This window comes from Phascolarctos cinereus, unplaced genomic scaffold (genome assembly GCF_003287225.1).
Source record: "Phascolarctos cinereus isolate Bilbo 61053 unplaced genomic scaffold, phaCin_HiC Scaffold_5;HRSCAF=322, whole genome shotgun sequence".
NCBI lineage: Eukaryota > Metazoa > Chordata > Mammalia > Diprotodontia > Phascolarctidae > Phascolarctos > Phascolarctos cinereus.
In genome coordinates, this window is record NW_027555958.1 from 289,035,877 (window position 1) to 289,057,104 (window position 21,228).

Genomic DNA, 21,228 nt, shown 5'->3' on the forward strand with positions numbered 1-21,228 from the left:
GTTGTGTGCGGTAGCTGCTCTGTGTGCCTCTCCGTTGCCCTCTGTGTGACACTCATATTTAGTTCTTTAGTGCCAATGGTGTTTTATAAGTCTTGCTGCCACACGGCAGCATGTTAGTATTGAAAAGATAAGACTGCTTTCACAGACAGCTTGGAGATAGGGAAAGAGCTTTGTAATGTTCTGAAAATAATCCAGCCCATTCTCCTCCCTTTTCAACTCTATCAAATAAAATGTTTTGTTAAATTATCACTACCAGTAAGCACAATGGATTCTTTATATTCTTTTCATCTTTCAGTTAATTGTGAAGTGGTGAAGATGTGGTCTGTCGTTGAATATCACCTATGAAAGCCTCCATTTGTATATGAACAACTGTCATAACGAGTTTGTATGGATGGAAGATTGGGCTTATAAGTTAGAGGAATACTAATGTTTTCTTGATTGCCTTTAACAAGATTTTCCCCACACCTTTGATATCTTTCCCCTCTTTCCAAAGGTCTCAAAGGAGTTTAAAACTGCTCTAAGACATTTGAGATACTCTGTGTATCAGTCCCTCAGTGCCTTCACAATCATGTTGCCTCCAGCCCAGATCTCTTCTACTTGATCCATTCGGCAGCTTTTCTTGGATTTGTTCCCATTGGTGCTATTTCTTCATCCTTTTTCAAGCACTTCAGGGCTTGTGATGGTAGTCTGTGTGGTAGTTCCACCAAATCTAGTGGAGAATTTGTTTGTTAGGATGGCATTTATAGGTTTTTTCCTATTTTTTTCTTCTGTTTGTGTATCTCTTCTTTTCATTGTTTTGTTTTGTTTTTTGTTTTTTTAGGCAATTGGGGTTAAGTGACTTTCCCAGGGGTCACACAGCTAGTAAGTGTCAAGTGTTTGGTCTGAGGCCGGATTTGAACTCAGGTCCTCCTGACTTCAGGGCTGGTGTTCTATCCACTGCGCCACCTAGCTGCCCCTTCCTCTTTTCATTCTTGAAATGCCCTTGGGAACACTTTGCTTGTTGTATATATTGCCATGCTTTTTGTTTGTTTTGTTTTGCAAGGAAGAAAAGATTTTATTTTGGAGTGGTAAGAAAAGTGGAAGATAGAAAAGATGGGTAGGCCAGATGAGCTTTGTTTCTGGGTCCCTTCTAGAATTCCTCACTTTCATCTTTATTTTCTATAGAATCTATACCTGCTTCCTCATGATTCTTCTCTAAGGCAGCCAAATCTTCCTGCATCTCAGAATTCTCCTTCCTCCATGCTTTCACTCACATACCAGTGAAGAAATCATACATAAGCTCAAACTTGTGATCTAGATGAGCCTGTCGTTTGGGCATGCATACTGTCTTTAGCCAAGTCTCCACTGGGTACCACAGTTGGGAACTGGCAATTGATACTAACCTTGAAGCCAGTGGGTTCTATGAACTGAATGATTGATTGTGGCAGTGATGGAATTGACATCTTGGGTACCATATCACCTTGGTACAGCTAGTAGCAGGCCACATCCTTACCATGATGTGATAAATTGGAGGCATTAGGAAGGTCAAAGCAGGCACTGGAGATGTCTGCTATAAAAAGCTGCTCATGATAGGCCTTCTCAGCAGGGGCAATGGAAGTGTAGGTGATGAGTGGGAAGTAGATTGAGGGATAAGGCCCTAGGTTGGTCTAGAACTCTGTGAGGTCCACATTGAGGGCACCATCAAAGTGCAGTGATGGGTGGTGAATGATCTAGTCAGTGGGCTGGTTGAGGTTGGTGTATGTGGGGAGCTCAGTGCCCAGGTTCTGATTGCTTCATTGTCCACCATGAAGGCATATCCAAGTGCCCCCAGTGTAGCATGAGTGGTTAGGATGGAATTGTAGGTCTCTGTTACAGCTATGGATAACTATGGAGCTTGGGTAGATGGGAAACTCCAGCTTAGACTTCTTGCCATGGTCAACAGAGAGCCTGTCCATCAGAAGGGAAGTGAAACCTGAACCTGTGCCACCCCCAAAGCTAGGAACTATCAGGAATCCTTGTGCATTGGCCCAACAGTTTTCAGTTGTGCTCCAGTACAAGGTCGGTTATCTCCTTCCCAACAGTATAGTGGCCCCAGGCATAGTTATTAGCAGCATCCTCCTTGCCAGAGATCAGCTGCTTAGGAGTAGCTATTTATAGATGCTGATCTAAACCTCATCTATCACAGCAGGCTCTGAGTCTACAAAGACCATTCTGGGTACATGCTTGCCACGCCATGTCTCACTAAATAAGGTTTTAAAGGAGTTACCTCCTCTCCCCCAAGATTCTGTCACTTGACATGGTGCTCTAAGCAATATAATTCCTGTCAGGCATTGCCCATCTGCACCCCAGCCTGGCTGACATGGATAGGAATACACTCGGGCATGGCTGCTCCAGAGTATAAAGATGGGGAGGGCGTTGTTGACTGCACATGGGTTATAGGACTCTGCCAACACCATAAATCCTCTATGCCTTCTTTCAACTGGTTTTACCCTCCACTGCTTCTCTCTGGTTTGAAATGAAACTGTCTATGATTGTCAATCATCCTTCTTCACAAGATTTTACAAACCAATTTACATTCCAAACAGTGTTGCTTCTAGCAGCCATCTCTCTCTCTCTCTCTCTCTCTCTCTCTCTCTCTCTCTCTCTCTCTCACACACACACACACACACACACACACACACACACACACACACTTTTGACAATTAAAGTTGGATGATTGTGATTGCTGACCAAGGTGCTTTCTGGGCTCTTTTGATCTCCTTCTTGTGGCAAATAATTTACATTGGTTAAACTTCTGGATGCAGTTATTTTCATTGCCCTCCATTCTTTTTCTCGTTATTTTTCTTTCTTCTTGGTTTTCACAAACTCTGATCTTAGCTCTGATGAGGCAGTGGCCTGACTGCACACAGACAGCTGACTCAGGGATAATTCCCACTTCAGTAACAAGACTTTTCCTGTGTGTTCAAATAAAATCTGTTTCATTCTTTATGGGGTTATTTGGTGCTTATCATGTCCAGCACCTGACAATTCTTTTTAAAAGGAAATGTTCATGATATAGAGTCATGAGACATCTTTTATAGTCTGTAAGTCTTTGTCCTTTCTTTTTATTTTCCTGAATTGTACTTTACCACCCCAGCCTCACTTTTTCCTTTGGAGTCTCCAAGTGTCAGAGTGAATGTGGATTTGATTTGGGGGGTGTTATAAAGTTCTTTGTTGAATTTCTCTACTACTTCAACCATATTGTTGAGTCACCTAAGTAGCAAAATGGATAAAGAGCCTGACCTAGAGTCAAAAAAACCTGAGTTCAAATCCAGACTTAGACAATTAGCTGTATGACCTTGGGCAAGTCACTAAACCTCTGGTTTCCTCATCTGTAAAATGGGGACAATAATGGCACCCCTCTCAGGATTGTTGTGATCACAAAATGAGGTATTTGCAAAGCACTTTGCAAACCTTAAACTAGTAAAGAAATACTTTTATTATTGGTTATAATAGCTAATAAATAGCTATTGTTTTCTTGATAGTCTTTTTGCAAATGCTTAACATACTAGTATTGAGAAAGGTGGTGACCAAGTGTTTTTTAGCTGCTAGTTTTACGACAAAACTCCTTCCATTGTCCCTCCAAGGAGTACTTGTGAGCCATTCTTGCATTTAACTGCAACTTCCTTCCTCTGGTGTTGTTTATAGCAAGAATGTCAAGATTGAGCTGCACAAAATCCTACCGCAAGTCATCAGAAGTAATGCCATCTGAGCATGAGTCTTGGCAGATTCTACCTTGCTAGAAAGGCTTTCAGCATGAGGGAGTGAACAATAATGCAGTAATTAAACACCTACTATATGCCAGGTTCTGGGCTAAGCTGTGGGGGTACAAATACATGCAATCAAAGTAGTCCCTGCCCTGAAGGAGCTTACATTCTAATGAGAAGACAAAATATATAGGGCAAGTAGGAACAGAGAGGAGGAAGAAACTCTGTTTTATGGGAATCGACCTGGCTAAGCATAGAAAGGCAGATCAGCAGTAGGCTGGCCACCTAGTGATAAAATCTTTTAGCCATGGCGACCCATGAAACAAATATGTTTTTAAAATCATCCTTAGTCCTGGGTAGCACCTTCCTGCTTCTGCGGTGACTGATAGTGGCAGTACTGCTGGAAAGGGGACAGAGGGCACAAAAAAATCACATGGGTTTTTAGGCTGCCAACAAGTGTGCATGTTGCTGGGAGAGATTAATAATATCAATCTTGATATTCTTGAAGTAAATATTAAATCTAACCTACATTTTAAAAGCTGCCTTATATAATTAAGTTTCAAACGATCCTCTTTCTGTTCTCTGTGTAGTCATGTGTTCATGTGTGTTTATTTTTAAATTATTACTCCATTTCATCCTTCACTCAGCTATCTAATTGATCTTCCTAAAGCGTTAGTCTGACCATGTCATCATGCCCCCATTCAATAAAATTCCAGTTGCTCTCTAATTGTCTCTAAGATCAAATATAAAATCCTCTGTTTGGCTTTTTTTTCTTTGTAAATTTTTAAAATTTCAACTTAAAATACAAAATGAGAAAAGAAAAAAATAACATTGCCATGTACACAGCGGACCATAAGAGAAGATTCATTATGAAACAATAAACTTCCATTTCAAGAAAGCTTATCTTATAAAATGCTACATGTTATTTTCAAATCTGCCCAGCTTTTCTTTGCTTCCTTGGTAGCTTTCTTTTGTTCTCTACTGTGCATTTTTTACTTTATTTTTTTCTTTTCCCTCCCCCCACCTAAAGAAGGCTACAATTAAGCGTGCATACACACACACACACACACACACACACACACACACACACACGTATGCATACACATAGATATCTATACACATATACATATGTGTAAGGCCATATTATGCTTATTTCCTCCTATCATCTGTTTCTCTGAAGGTGGGTAGCATCTTCCTTCATAAGTCCAAGTCTTTCAATGTTTTTCTAAATCAACCAGTTCATCATTTCCTACACCACAGCAATATTCCAACCCAATCACACCCTATTTGAGAGATTGTCTTTGAAAATTTTTTCCCCAGTTTTCTACATTCCTTCTATTTTTTGCTACATAGGTTTTATTTATACAAGAAAATTTAAAGTAATCAAAATTATCCTTTTTACATTTCATCATTGCCCTCACCTTACAGTATAGTTTAAAGTCTGATACTGCTGAATCATTTTCCTTTACATCTTTTGTCCCTGCTTTCTTTAAAATTCCTGACCTTTTGTTCTTCCAAATGAACTTTGTTGTTATTTTTTCTAACTCAGTAAAATAATTTTTTTAGTAATGTGATTGAGATGACATTGAATAAATAGATTAGGTAGGTAAAATTGTTGTTTAAAAAATTATATTGGCCTTACTTACCCTGAACAATAAATATTACTTCAATTATTTAGATCTGAGTTTATTTGTATAAAAAGTGGTTTTTGTTCATATGTTCCTGTGTGTGTTTTGGCAGGTATAGGCTTAGGTACTTTATACTGTGTAGGTATTTTATGTGGTCTGAATAGGGGTGGGGAACCTGTGGCCTTGAGTCCACATGTGGCCCTCTAGGTCCTCAAGTCTGCCCTTTGGCTGAATCCAGATTTCCCAGAACAAGACCTCGAGGCCACAGGTTCCCCACCCCTAAAACAATGTTGAATAACATTGCTGCCACATGGTGTAGTTTCTCTGTTTTTCACTTTTGATTAAATCTATTTTAACTTTAACTTTGTCTGAGATTGTGATTACTACCCCTACTTTTTTTTTTTACGTTCTAAATTCTACTCCTGCCATTTAAGTTTATCTTTGTGTGTATCTCTCATTTTTATAATTCCTAAAAGCAACATATTGTTGGATTCAAATTTTTAATCTGTTACCCATTTTCTGTTTTGTGGGTAAATTCATCCCATTCACATTCTAAGCTACAGTTACTTGTATTTTCCTCCTTCGTATTTTTCCTCACTATCCTTCTCACCCTATTTACTCTGTCCCTCCTCACTCTTCTGCTTTGCTTTACTCCTATCTGCGGCCTTGCCCTCCTTGCTGCCTCCCAGCCCAGCTGTCTCCAGGGCTTATTGTTTGTTGAATCTGTGGAGTCAGTCTGGAGGTGTTTGCACTTCACTCAAGCCAAACCTCCACTTCTAGAGGTTGGGTCTTTCCTGGGGTCTTCTCAAATTGTCTTAGGAGGACAGTTGCTTTACTGCATGTTTATTTCTGCTGCTCTGAGGTGATGGTCTGCTTTTTTGTGTGTGTGTGGAGGAAATTTGGAGAGCTGCAAGTTTTCTGACCTTCTCCACTATCTCTCCAGCCTCTGTTTGGCTTTTAAAGTCCTTCATATTCGCTGTCTGCCTCTCCAGTCTTCTCCCACCTTGTTCCCCATCCCCCTCTATGGTCCAGTGACAGCCTATCTCTCAGCTCAGGGCATTTTCACTCACTGTGTCCTGTCTTTCCCCCCAACCCCCCACCTAACACCTGGGGGATTGTCACTTTCCTTGTCGTCCTGCTGCCTTCCCTGGCTGCCTTCAAGTCTCACTGAAGATCCATTTGTGGCCAGAAACTTTCCCCATCCTTCTTAGTCTTAATGCCTTCCCTTTCACATTCCTCCAAATTGAGCCCGCCTATGTCATGTTTGTACATAATTGTTTGTTATCTCCAGGATTAGACTGTGAGCCTCTTGAGAACATGAACTGTCTTTTGCCTTGCTTTGTATCCCTAGCACATAGCACATTGCCCAGCACATAGTAGGCACTTGTTGACTTACTAATAAATATTTTTAATAATGAATTTTTTTTAGGTACCAGAGCCATGACTCTAATCCAGTTTTCCAATTCTGATCCCAGTGCTTTTATCACTTGGCTCCCTTCCTTTCCACTGCGTGATTACATTGAAAACATGATGTCAGGGAGTCTTGGTTGTTTAGTAGTTGGCCATCTCCCGTTGTACAAATGCTGAACAGTGATTCAGGCTGCAACAAGAATCTCCTTTTGGATTTCAGAAATCTTAGTTTATTTTGCCCTGCATTGTGTGAGAGTAATATACTCTTGGATTTTTATTAACCTTGACATGAAAAGCTTATTTTCTATTGACTTGTGCATTTTCATTTAGTATTAAAATATTCTTTGGTGTAGTGTTCATCCCAAAATTTCTTCAAAACAAGATGAATGAGATGTTGGGTAACAAAAAATTATAATTATAGCTGTTTATTCTTACAAATTACTCAGTGCAAAATTCTGTAAACTCTAAATGAATCTTAATATTAACAGATGTTTTACATTGCTTCCAGTGAGGAGGCTGAGTAGTATGGTAGATCATAGGTCTGATAAAGCCTTTCCAAAATCATCTCCTTTCTTTCTTGAATTCACCATGAAATGCGTATTTGCAGTTGTTAGACTCTTTTATCACTTTACATTCGCCTCTTTTACTACAGCTTCTTTGTTGTCTTTGTTCCATGACTTATAAAAACTCGCTTCTTTACTATGAATGTTGTTTTGAAACTGCTTCCATATACCAGTTCATATTCTAGGATGTCTCCTGTTGACAATGTCAATTAATTCAGTCACTCCGCTAGCATTTATTAAAGGCCTACTATGTGCCAGGCACTACATTGGGATTCTAAGGCAGAAATACAATACAATACAATACACATTTATTAAGTGCCTATTATTTATCAGGCATTGTGCTAAGCTGGAAATTCAAACAAGGAAAAAAAAGGTGGTCCTACCCTCAAGGGACCTTGTGCTATGTTGGGGGACACTATATGTGTTTTTTAGAAGTATATTCTATCTCCACGCCCAGAGAAAGAAATATGGACTCTGACTGCAAAAATAAAGTACTGGGGGAAGGTGGAGGAGCACTATTACCCTGTCGGGGAGGAATCAGGAAAGGCTTCTTGAAGAAGGCAGCCTGTGAGCCAAGCTTCAAATGAACATTAGGGATTCTAAGAGACAGGTGAGGAGGGAGTGCATTTAGGCATCAGGAATGTCTTGTACATAGTCATGGAGGAGATATGTAACATAGTGTCATGTGTGAAGAATAGCAAGCTTGGCTGGCCCCAAGAGTGTAGGAAGGAGTGCAATCTATACTAAGGATAGAAAGGTGAGTGGGAACTGGGTTGTAAGGAACATTGGTGGCAAACAGATTTCATATGTAATCCTAGAGGCAATAGGGAGCTATTGGACTTTAAAGATTTATTTTAAAAAAAGATATTTAAAGATCTTTTTTTAAAGATCTATTCTTTAAGAAAATCACTTTAATTTTGGTGGATTGGAGTGGGGAGAGGCTTGAGGCTGGGTGTCCAGTTAGAAGGCTGTTGCAGTTATTCAGACTCCAGGTAATGAGAGCCTAAACCAGGGTGGTGGCTGTGAGTAGAGAAAAGGAGACACGTGTAAGAGATGTTGCAGAAGTGGAGCTGACCAATCCTTGGCAACTGATTGGACATGTGGGATGAATGAGGGTGAAGAGTAAGGGATGACTCCAAGGATGTTGAGTAACTGAAAGAATGATGGTATCGTCAACAAAAATAGGGAAGTTCAGAAAAGGGTGACTTGTGGGTGAAAGATCATGGGTTCTCTTTTGGGCATGAGCATATTAAGTGTGAAGTGCCTATGGAGCTTCCAGTTCAAAATGTCTGATGGGTTGTAGAACTGGTGCTCAGGATAGAATAGAATGAGCATGGCTATCTAGATCTTTGAGTCCTCTCCATGGAGTTCATAATTAAAATTAAGTTCATGGAAATTGATCACGTCACAAAGAGTATGGAGAGGAAAGAGAAGGAAGTTCAGGACAGAGCTTTATGTGTACATACCCACGATGGGCATAATATGAATGATGGTCTAGTAAGTAAACTGAAGAGGTCAAGAAACTGAAGTTGTCTTTTTCAGGCAGATTTCCTGTTTGAACTGGTGTAACGTGGCATAAAAGGCTTACATAACCTCACAAATAATTTTAACTGTACATCAAAAGTTTTTTTATTAATGAGCTCTTTAGTTACGGCCTCATTTACTTATCTGTCTATCTATCTATCCATCTATCTATCTGTCTATCCATCTGTCTGTTGTTTTTTGCTTTTCAGGGTTCTTACCTACACATAGCAGACAGAATAGCCAGTCCAGCAACCTAACCCACAGTCGCAGCAGCAGCAAAGGCAGCGTGGAAGAATTTGCGTCTCAGCCTAAGCAGAAGGATCTAGCAGGCAGCATGCGACAGAAGGTGCTCCTACACTATGAGGTATATATGGCCAGGTGCGTCCCAAGAGAAATACCAAGTCCCCAGAGGAGCCCAGTGCAGAGCGCAGAAAGTAGTCCTACAGCTGTCAAAAAGGTATGTTCACTTATCCATGCTGCCCCCTTCTGCTCTTTTTAATTAAGGCACAGGGAAGGAGGGATGCTTGAGTGAGATAAGTAAAGATGAATGTGAATGTGAGCATAAGATCCCAGTTATGCTCCCCACTACTCAGTTTTCTCAGAGACATCCAGGGCTGCCCAAGACTGTAATGTCCAAAGAAAAAGTGAAAAGGTGACCTGGGAAATCTTCATTTGTCGTTCAGGTTGTTCTTCAAGTCCTGCATGCTTTAACCACAAGTTTAATGTGTAAGACATTAATATTGCTGTCCCTAGACAACCAACTTTCAATGTGCCAGCTATTTTATTCCAACAAAAGAGGCCCCAGTGGACCCCTGCCCCACCTGATCCGACTGACCATGATAAAATCAACAGGACTTTTTTAAGGTTGGACCCACAAACTATGAGGAAAAAAATGGAATTTTCCAGTGCTCAGACTCTAATTTTTAAGTGTCCAGAAACAAGTCATTCATGGAAAAAAAAAGACAGGAGATTATTTATTCTTCCCACTATCTGGTAACCTCACTGAATATTAGTACGTCTTGGGCGTTCTGCTACCAAGTCCTTGTTGGCCACCTCATCTTTTTCCAGCATTTTTTTGGGGTAGGCTCTGGAACACATAGACATAGTGGAGAGGACATGGTCTTTGTCTTCAAGGAGCTGAAAGTCTAGTTGTGAGTTTAATATTTTCATATATTTTTATATGACACAAATATCCAATTAATATGGTAGCATGAAATGCCATAGAGGAGCCAAGTTCCTCCACATGCAATTCAGTAGACACCTAAAAATGGCATCAGATCCATTAATGATCAAGAAAACCAAAGAGAAACAGAAATAAGCTTGTCCATCCAGTCCAAGACTGCATAAAAAGATACCCAGAAGCCTTTGTGGGCTGGGAGAAGACTCTCTCCAGGACAGGTGAGCCAGCCAGAACCCTGGTAACAGGCCTGAGCACAGAAACTCCAATGAAGCCTAAAGTGTGTAGGACCTCTCAACGATGCTCCAGGGGGCCTAAAACCTTTAGGAGCCCTGAGCAGAGATGCCCTAAGAGAGGTCAAAACCAGTGGGAACTCTAGTCACTGGGGCCTAAAGGCAGTGAGTGCTGGATCTCAGGTGATTGCCAGCCTCTGTAGGTCAGTTCACAGAAGGCAGGGCAGATGATGCACACCTGGGAACAGCTGAGCCAGCACAGTGAGAAGGCATTTTTGCCAAAGGACTTTCCAGGAGATCTGAGACCAGTGTGATCTGTAGCATCTCGTTGGGGCATGTTAAAGCCATGGCAAGTGATAGAACCAACTCACCATTGGTAGTTATGCAAGGAAAAGACTGACAAGCCAAGTACAGCACTGTATTGGGCCATCAGGAAACTGAGACAGAACACAAAGAATGAGGTAGAGGTTGTGTTTCAGGACAGCAGTGGGAGTGGCATTCAGACTAGAGGAGATAGGGCCAAACAGAACTTTTCACCCCAGTTTAAGAGCAGTAGGAAGAGGCAGAGTCTGGCCCTAGCACCAAAACCCAAAACAGAAACTGTTTGATAACAGGAAAGGGCATCAAACACAGTGAATATATACTACGAATTAAGAAAATGCCCAAAGTCAAATACATTAGAAAAGAAGAACTCCATAACAAATACAAGTCAAGCCTCAAAGAAAAAAATGGTTTGATCACAAGAACTCTGGGAGTAGCTATAAGAAATAAAGGAAGAGTTTAAAAATGACATCACAGTTTAAGAGCTGTAGAGGGGGAAAAAAATTGGAAAGAGAATAGCTTAGACTAGAAGGCTCCTTACCCAAGTAGTAGACTCCTTGAAAAACAGAATGGAACAAACAAAACTCTGTAACTCCAGGAGACAGTAAAAAATGTTAAAACAAAGTCAAAGGATTGAAACAATGATCATACAAAAATTCTGGATACCCTATTTCATGAAATCCCAAATGAAAACTGCTTACCTAGGGCAAAGTGAAAATAGAATCTACCAGTCACTTCCTGAAGAAAACTGCAGATTGAAAGCACCAAAGCAGGGGTGGGGAACTAAAGTGTGTCAAGCCCAAAATCCAGAGCTCCCAAGTCAAGGAGATTCTGTGACCAACCCAAAAGAAATAGCTCAAGTGTCAAGGAGCCACAGTCAGGATCACCTAAGCTTTAGCAGAAACCTTTATAAAGGAAAGAAAATCTTAGAATATTATATTCCAGAAAAGTAAAAATGTAGGCTTATAACTAAGAAAGAGAAATACCATTAAAATGTATAAAATATCTGGAGCAGAGCTGCCAAGACACACATAGAAATTATACAAATACAGCTACAAAGAACTATTTACAAAAATAAAGACTAGTTTAAATAGTTGGAGAGAGATGAATTGCTCATGGTTGGGAGCTGTCAGTAAAATAAAAATGACAATACTGCCTAAATTAATTTACAGATTCAGTGTCATACCAATTATAAAACTACATCAAAGAACTAGACAAAATGATAAAATTCTTAAGGAATAAAAGATCTAGAATATCAAGGTAAATAACTTTAAAAGTATAAATGAAGGGAACAATCTTCTTTCAGACCTCAAACTATATTATAAAGCGGTAATTATGAAAAACTATTTAGTCCTGGTTAAAAAATTGTGAAGTAGATCAATGGAACTGTGTAAACAAGGGGGTCTCTGAATGGGGGAAAATACATCTTCATTTTCATATTCTCTAATTGGAATTTAGCATTTTCTTCAATTATTAATGTAGGAAACAAAATATTTTTCTGAGGCAGGATCTATAGAGTTCACCAGACTGTGAAATGGGCCCATGACAAAAAAAAAAAAAGGATCCCTGGTTTGTACCACCATCTTATGCCTCATACTCAGTTCAAAATAGATCTATGACCAGAATATTCAATTTCCTACTATAAAAATTTTTAAAGAACCAAATCAGATATCTTTCCTAGCTATGACTAGGAGATAAATTCTTAAAATAATAATAGGAGTTATATAGTGCTTTAAGATTTATAGAGTGCTTTACATATCTTGTTTCTTTCAATCCTCACAACAACCCTGGGAGGTAGGTGCTATTATTATATTCATTTTACAGATTAGAAAACTGAGGCACAGAGAGGTTGACTTGCCCAGGATCACACAGCTAAGTGTGTGAAGCAGTATTTGAACTCAGGTCTTCCCAACTTTAAGTCCTGCCTGTATCCACTATGTCAGTTAGGAGAGATGTAATTATATGAAATGAAAAGCTTTTGTATGAACAAAATTAAGGCCACTGGAATAAGAAGGGGAAGCTGTCAATTAGGAAAAATCTTTGTACCAAATATCTCTAATAAGGATCTTATATTTAAAATCTCTGTCTCTCCCCACTTCCTTCTCTTTCTCTCTTCCTCCCCACCCCCCACTTCTGCCCCTCTCCCTCTCCTGTTCTCTTTCTCTACACACACACACACACACACACACACACACACACACACACACACACACACACACACCCCACCCCCCCACACCCCAACACATAATAAAACCAGAAGCCATTCCTCAAGTGGACAAAGGATATAAGCAAACAATTCTCACAGTAATTGGACTACTAACAACCATATGAATGAATTCTTCAAATTATTATTAATAAGAGAACAAAAATTAAAACAACTCTGAGGTGTCATTTCACACTAAGTAAATTGCCAAAGTTGCAAAAGTTAGGAAGAGTCGGTATTAGAGAGGTTGGGGAAAGTCAGGCACACTCAGTGGAATTGTCTGACCATTCTGTAAAGCAGCTTAAAATTATGCCAGTAAAGTGACTAAAATGCCTATATCCTTTGATTCTACAGCTAAGCATATATCTCACAGGATTATTGACCAAAAGTTTTTTTTAAAAAGCCCCAAAACATTTATAGTAACTCTTTTTGTAGAAGCAAACAGCTGGAAACAAAGCAGATGCCTGTTGACTGGGGAATTGATAAATACGTTGTAGTTCATTAACATAAAGGCCTGTGTTGTAATAGATACTGAAAAGTATGGGGAGACTTATATGAACTGATGGGAAGTGAAGTAATCAGAACCAAGAAAATATATGTGTATATGTATGTATATTATATATATATATATATGTATTTACATATTATATATCTGTGTGATTTATGTGAATGTGTATAATTATGGATATATACAAAACACACACATACATATATGTATAAATATGTGCATACATATAGACCAGCAATGTAAATGGGAAAAAAAAATGACAACAGAGCAGTGAAAACTAAAGGCTCTGAGACTATAGGACCAAACTTGGCTTGAAAGGAGGATTAGAGAAAGCACCTTCTTTCACTTTGCAGAAAAGGGGAACTTTGAGTTTAGAACACTGAATATACCATCAGACTTTTTTCAGTGTGTTGGTTAATTTTCCTGAACTGTTCTGTTTCCTCTTTTTCATTCTTTATCACGAGGGATGGCTGAGAGAGAGGGGAGGCAAGAGTAGGTGATGCATCAGGAAATATAGGTGATAGGAAAACAAGATTTTACTAGAAATTTTTAATTTAAAGATTTTTTTTTTAAGTGAGGACAGTGTCCTACTTAAAGTGTACTGCAAAGCAATAATCATCAAACCTGTTTGGTAATGGTTACAAAATAAAAAAGTTGACCAATGGAACAAATTAGTTATATAAGACCCAGGAGCAAACAAACATTGTAACATAGTGTTTGATAAATCCAAGAATACCAGCTACTAGGATAAGTATGGCTCCTTAAAAAAACAAACACTGGGAAAACTGGAAAGCCATCTGGTTGGAATGAGGATTAGGCCATCTCACACCATATAGCACAATAATCTCCAAATGTGTACAGACCTGGAATGTAAAAGGTCATATTCTTTTTTTGTTTGTTTTGTTTTTTGGCTAGGCAGTAGGATTAAGTGACTTGTCCAGGGTCACACAGCTAGTATGTGTTATGTGTCTGAGGCCAGATTTGGACTCAGGTCCTCCTGAATCTAGGGCTGGTGCTCTATCCACTGTACCACTTAGCTGCCCCAAAAGGTGATATTCTTAAAAAAATATGTAGGTAGCAAGGAGAGTTTTCACAACTATAGATACAAGAGGAGTCTCTGACCAAAGTGTCTCTAATCACAGTAATTAAACAGGAAATTTGATAGATAAAATTGAAAAGGTTTTGCATATAAAAATGTAGTTAGAATGAATAAGTTAACTGGGGGGAAATCTTTGCAGCAAATTTATCTGATAAATGTCTGATATCCAAGCTGTATAAAGAATTAATACAAATATTTAAGAGCAAGTCATTCCCTAATAGATAGTCAAAGGATATAAACAGTATTTAAAAGGAGAAAGGCAATGTTTCAAAAACCATAGGCAAAAATTCCTGATCATTAACAATAAAAGAGATGTGAATTTAAACTTCTGATTGGCAAAGATGACAAAAAAGGAAAATTACAGTTGTAATTGTGGAAGGATGTTAGGGATCTGTAAGGATGTAGAGGGCCACAGAGAGTTCATGAGATCTCACTGAAGGGCTGAGGCCCCTCTCGGGTGTTGGTCCGTGAGCAAAGATTGCCTGGTTCAGTGCTCCATTCTGTGTATCTCTAACTTCCGTAGTTACTCATTAGTCATTAACAGTGTATTTGTAATTGGTGGTAGGTAAGTGCACGTACTGTGCATGCACTGTCCTTGAGCACAGCATGGGCTATACGTCATTGTAACTTGAGGCAGAGTTCCTGTTGTTTTACTATATAAGTAAGTGCTTTGCTAGAAATAAACGGAGTTGCTTCCATCCTGCCTCCCACCTCATCAGTGCGTATTCGAGATAGAAGATCAAGCTGGTATTGAGTCTTCAAAGTGAGCCGATTGGGCTGGTCGCAACAGAAGGACAGACACATGAATACACTGTTCATAAAGCTATGAATTGGTCCACCCATTCTGGGAAAAGATCTGGAGCTATATACCCTGAAGGGCACTAAACATTGCATATCTTTTGACCCAGTGATCCCACTACTAGACATATATCCCCAAAAAGATTAATGAAGGAAAAGACCCATGAAATATTTAGAGCAACACTTTTTATTATAGCAAAGAACTGGAAACAAAATGAGCATCCATTATGGCATACAAACATAATGGAATATTATGGTGCCATGAGAAATGATGAAAAAGATAGATTTAAGAAAAAACCTGGCAAAGCTTGTGTCACCTGAGCAGAACTAGAACTGCTTATACAATGGCAACAATACTGTGAAGGAAAACAATTTTGAAAGACTTATCTCATCAATACAGTGCTTAACCAGAACTCGGCAAGACTGATGATGAAGCATGCTTCCTACCTCTTGTCTGGAGGATGATGGATGGATTGTGAGTGCAGAATGAAACTTAGATTTGTCTGGCTGAGGTCTAACCAGCCTGGTGACCTCGAACAAGTCACTTCCTTGTTCTGGGCCTCAGCTGCCTTCTGTAAATTGAAAGGATTAGATTAAATGATCTCAAAAGTCCCTTCCAGCACAATGATTTTGTTTCTAATTTACAGATTGTTCCAGCTTTCATATTTTAGTTCAAGGAAATGGTTTGATTCTTTCTGCCTGTTACTTAAGATAGTATAGCATGGCTCATTGGACATAATAATGAATTTGAAGAGGAGCTGAGTTCATACTCCAGTGCTGTCACTACCTGGGACAAGTCATATAATTTCTCAGTACTTGTTTCCTTCTCTGTTAAATGAGAGGATTATGTTATATAATTTTAAAGTTCCTTTCAGTCTGAATCTGTAATCCTGTGAATCCCTTGTAGTTAGAAGCCTCATGCTTATGTGACTTACATTCTGTGCAAAGGACATTTTAAGGAGCTCCTGTCCTTTTCCTCAAGGATTAATAATTGGAGACAACATTGATGTAGACATAGACGTTGCCGTGGTACATATGAGCACTACCACTGTCCTCAAAGAGCATTCTCTTGGGGTGATACATTAGGCACACATAAATAGAAAAGGTGATCATGAGTGATGGGTGTAAGTAGGGAAATCTAGACAGGCCTCTGTTAATTCTTGGGAAGGAAAAGAACATTTTGAATTTGAGAAATCAGAACAGACTTCACAGAGGAAGTGATGCCTAAGCTGAGCCTTTAAAAACGAAAAGGATCTGGAAAGGATGAGATGAAAAAGAAATGCATTTCAGACAAAGGGAATGGGCAGCCCAGATGCACGGAGGCAGAGTAAAGGACAAAATTGGGCAATAGTTAGTAATCCTGTTTGATTGAAACATGGTGTGTGAAGAACAAGTGAAGCCAGTAAGGTAGGTAGAGAGAGGTTGTAGAGGGCTTTAAAAGCCACTTTGTATTTTGTCCTTAAGGCAGAAGGGGGAAACTGAGCAGGGGAGTGCTGTGGTCAGACCACTGCTTTAAGAAGATTATTTTGCCAGTTGTGTGAAAGATGAATTAGAAATGAGAGATACTTGAGTCAGGAAGGCCAGATAGGAAGCTATTATAATAGTGAGGTAATGGTAATATTCATACTAAATATAGTTGACTGATGGTATTTTTTTAAGAGAGTGGTTCACAACCTAGCTTCTGTCTTTTAGTCTATCCCAGGGGTGGAGAACCTATGACTTTGAAGCCACATGTGGCCTTCTAGGTCTTTGGGGGCAGCCTTTTGACTGAGTCCAAATTTTATAGAACAAATCTTTTTATTAAGGGGATTTGTTCTGTGAAATTTAGGTTCAGTCAAAGGGCCTCACTTGAGGACCTAGAGGCCCATATGTGGCCCCAAGGCCACAGGTCCCCACTCCTGGTCTATCCCAAGGAATGGTGGTAGTCTAGGAAAGTGCCCTCTAAGAGCCTAGAGGGCTCCTTTTTCTCACCTAGGACCAAGGCCCTTAAAAACACTTTGGAACTCCCTTTGTTCATTTCACATGCCATCAATGACATTACTGAAGTCAAGAAGACCTACAATTCAAATCCCTCTTCAGATGCTCAGTAAACATGTGACCCTGGTCAAGTCACTTAATCTCTCCAGGCCTCAGTTTCCTCATCTGTAAAATGAGGAGGTTAGATTTAATGGCTTCTAAGGTCCTTTCCAGCCCTAACTCTGTGGTCATATGAAGTTCTAGCTGTTCCCACAAGATAAGATAAAGAGCTTTCCTGTTGTCTACGTGGTAGGGAGGGGACTTCAGAAATTAGTGGAGATATTTCCTTTCCACCCACAGTGGTGCAGGCTCTGGAAAGGACTCGACCCCTAGTTGATAAAGGGACTCTGGACAAATAAGCAAAAACTGAGCAGATGTCTAAGTGCAAGGTCTTTGTTCTGTGCAAGAATATAGGAAAAGCACATGAGATAAGAGAGGAATTTTGGGAATGTCTGTGTTTTGGCAGAATGAATTCAGGAGAGAATTAGCAATCCTGATATGAGAGTTAAAGAGATTCTTTGAGGTGAGCTTGAATTAATGGAAAGGTCACTGAGGAAAAAAGAAAAGAGGAGTGGTCACAAAGATGCAAGGCTGCCTGAGCTGGTGCGTCAAGGGGGCTGTGCCAGCACTCAGAAGAATCATTTGAGAGAAGGGAAGGGGGAAGAAAGCAGGCATTAAGCACCTACTGTGTGCCAGGCACTGTGCTGAGCACTTTGCAGATGTGATCTCATTTGATGCTTTAAATGATCCTGTGATGCAGATGATCTTATGATATCCATTTTGCAGTTGAAGAAACTGAGGCAGACAGGCAAATCCACTGTGCCTCTAGCTTCATCTAAGGGTACACAGTTCTCCCTTTTAATCTTATTAGGAAAGCATGATGCATAGGTGATGAAAGGAAAGAAGGTGAAATGCCAGTTGCTGTTGCTAGCTGAATCAAGTGCTTGGTGTCTGTAAGCTGACTTAGAAGAAATTTCTGTGGCAGCTAAGTGGTGCAGTAGTTAGACTGGATTTGGAGTCAGGAAGACCTGAATTCAAATCCTGTCTTAGACATTTACCAGCGGTGTGACTCTGAGCAAATCACTTAATCTCAATGTATCACAGTTCCTTCACAATCTTGTGAGGTAGGTGCTTTAAACCTTAGGGTGACGTGTATGTGTAGATACACACATATACTTCATGAATTATAGTTACGTTATTCGTTACTTACAGTGCATAACATAAGTGGTCTGTATCATTCCTCGTGTTCTCCTATTGTGTTTCTGTGGTTTCAATGAGCGGGATAACTTTAATTCAGTCTAAAATAATGGATTATTTCAACTAGTAAACAAGTTACTTAAATCCAGTTCTAGTTCTTAAAGTGTTATTGTTGTTGTTCAGTCATTTTCAGTCATGCCCAATTTTTTGTGACCCTATTTGGGATTTTCTTGGCAAAGATACTAGAGTGGTTTGCCATTTCCTTCCTTTTCCAGCTCATTTTACAGGTGAAGAAACTGAGGCAAAAGGGTTGTGACTTGCCCAGGGTCACAAGCCAATAAGTGACTGAGACCAGATTTGAACTCATACTTCCTGACTTCAAACCCAGTGCTGCAGCATCTAGCTATCCCATTTCTTATAGTATTTCCATCCAAAAGCCAGTTGAAAACATGTAATTCATGTCATGCAGCTTTCTCCAGGGGAATTCCTTAAAATGTGACCAGAAAAAAACCACAACATAATCTGTAAGAACCCAGATTTGTGAATAGTCATCTGGTACATTCCATCCAAAAAATGCATGATCTACAGTCCTTTTTGCTTATTACAGTTTGGTTGGTATTCCTGTCATTTAATGAGATAGCTTGATTTCAATTGAATGAAGTGAAATTTTCATCTTCTTTAACTGAATCCTAAGATTCTTTAAATACTCAGCAAATAAAACAGTGCTGTCATCACACACACACACACACACACACACACACACACACACACACACCTGTAGATGTTTTGCATTGTTTTCTCAAAATGAACAAATAAAAATCAAATAAGTCAGGAAAACAGTAGCTGAACAGAAATATTTTCCAGGATCATTTTCACCTCTTTCACCTCTTTCATATTTAAAAGGAGTTTACAGTGTCTTCCATTGTGCATTCTCCTGGAAAAAAGCACTCTTTGGTGCCACACCTTCATTGTTTACCACCATGTATGTATGAAGACACAAAAAAATGTCACCAAGCTGTCTTTTGTAGAACAGAGAAGAAGCGGGTCTCCCAACTGCTTGCAAGCATAAATTTGCCAAATTAACTTAATTTGCCTGAGAGCTTTATTATGTTTTTGATGACCTGATTATTCCTATTGAATCCACTCTTATAACAAAGAAAAAAAAAGTTAAGCAAAAACCAGTCAACACAATGGCCTCAAATGACAGCATATTAAACATTCTACTCCCTTGGCCAAAGGTAGAGAAATGTGTTTTATCAACAGTTCTCTGACACCAAGATTATTCCTCTTAGCTCTGCTGACTTTTAGTGTGTTTTCATTCATGTCATCGTAGTCTTTGTGTATATTATTCTCCTGGTTATGCTTTCTTCACTCTACATCACTTCATACCAGTATTCATATGTGCAGTAGTATTTGTTCAGCTTTTCAGTGGGTCCCTCTTTGTGTCTAATTTTTTGATGCTGCTGTGACATATGTGGTCTACGGGGGATCTTTCTGTCTTTGACCTCCTTGCGCTACTGTCCAGCAGTGGGATTGCTATGTAAAAGGATCATGACTTTCTTTTCTCACATAATTCCAAATCATATTGCAGAAATGGTTGAATCTTTTTGCAGCTGGGAGCTTTATTTTTTTGTGAATACTCTTTAAGAGCTCACTTGGCAGTTCTAATAATAATAACTCACATGGGGCTTACCGTGACCAGACATACTATTACACTGATCATTTGATTCAGTTCTCCTGACAGTTCTTTGAAGTGGGTGTAGACAAACTATTCTGAAATAGGGAAATAAGGCTCAGAGAGGCTCCCCGCCTTCCCCAATGTGGAGAGCATCCAAATGTTTTTGCTTTTATTTTTTAAAGCAGCCTCAGAAAGATTAACATAATGTTATGTAGGTTTTTTTCAACTATGTAATACAGAGTTTCATTTAGCTTCTTAGCATATAAATTTATTGTTGAAATGGAGCAACTAGGTGGAGCAGTGGATGGAGTGTTGAGCTGGAGTCAGGACCTGATTTCAAATTTGGCCTCAGACACAAGCTCTGTGACCCTGGGCAAGTCACTTAACCCTGTTTGCCTCATTTTCCTCATCTGCAAAATGAGTTGGAGAAGGAAACCACTTCAGTGTGACCCCCGCAATGGGGTCATGAAGAGTTAGACAAGACTGAATGGCTAAACGATAAATAGTTGAAATAGCAAAATGGATAGTCTTCTAATACCTTTTCCTCAATTTAATTTCACAAACATTTATTAAACATTGTGCTTAATGCTGGGAATACAAACAAAAATGAAAGTCCCTGCTTATATGTAACCAAGGAGGTTACATTTGACTTGGGGCAGAAGGGGAGGGAGTCAGCATGTACATAGTTATGCAAATACTGAATCTTTTAATGAGACAGAGAGAGTCAACCCCAGGAAGAGGCTTGGGAAAGACTTCTTGTAGGAATGGTAGCCAAATTGAGCCTGGAAGAAATATTCTGGGAGGCAGGAGAAATAAGGAGTGAGTGCATTCCAGGTATGAAGTATGACTTGCACAGGTAAATGCAGATGGAACCAGGAGCAGCCGGTGACCTATTTTTGCTGGATCTTAAGAGGGCATGAAGGAGACTTATCATGAAATGAATGTGGAAAGGCAAACTGAAGCCAGACTGTGGAGGGCTGTAACTGCCAGGCTGAGTATGCATTTGATCCTAGAGGGAGTAAGGGGCCATTAAAGGCTGTTGAGCAAAGGTTTCACATGGGCAGTTCTCTGCCTTTAAAATCGTCTTGGTTGCTGTGCGAAGAGGAAAGGGAATAGAGCAATAGTAGTAAGACCACATAGGAGAATGT

At 39.6% G+C, this 21,228-nt stretch overlaps 1 protein-coding gene and 1 pseudogene across 3 annotated transcripts in view; one reads left to right on the plus strand and one right to left on the minus strand.

Annotated features, from left to right (window-relative positions):
- Nucleotides 1-21,228, plus strand: part of TEX2 (testis expressed 2) — a 153,199-nt gene that overhangs the window by 92,149 nt on the left and 39,822 nt on the right. For all 3 annotated transcript variants that reach the window (XM_021002483.2, XM_078155935.1, XM_021002484.2), the window contains one exon: nucleotides 9,060-9,307. In XM_021002483.2, coding sequence (XP_020858142.1) covers nucleotides 9,060-9,307 — 248 coding nt within the window. The remainder of the gene's footprint in view (nucleotides 1-9,059; nucleotides 9,308-21,228) is intronic.
- Nucleotides 1,130-2,362, minus strand: LOC110219271 (tubulin alpha chain-like; annotated as a pseudogene).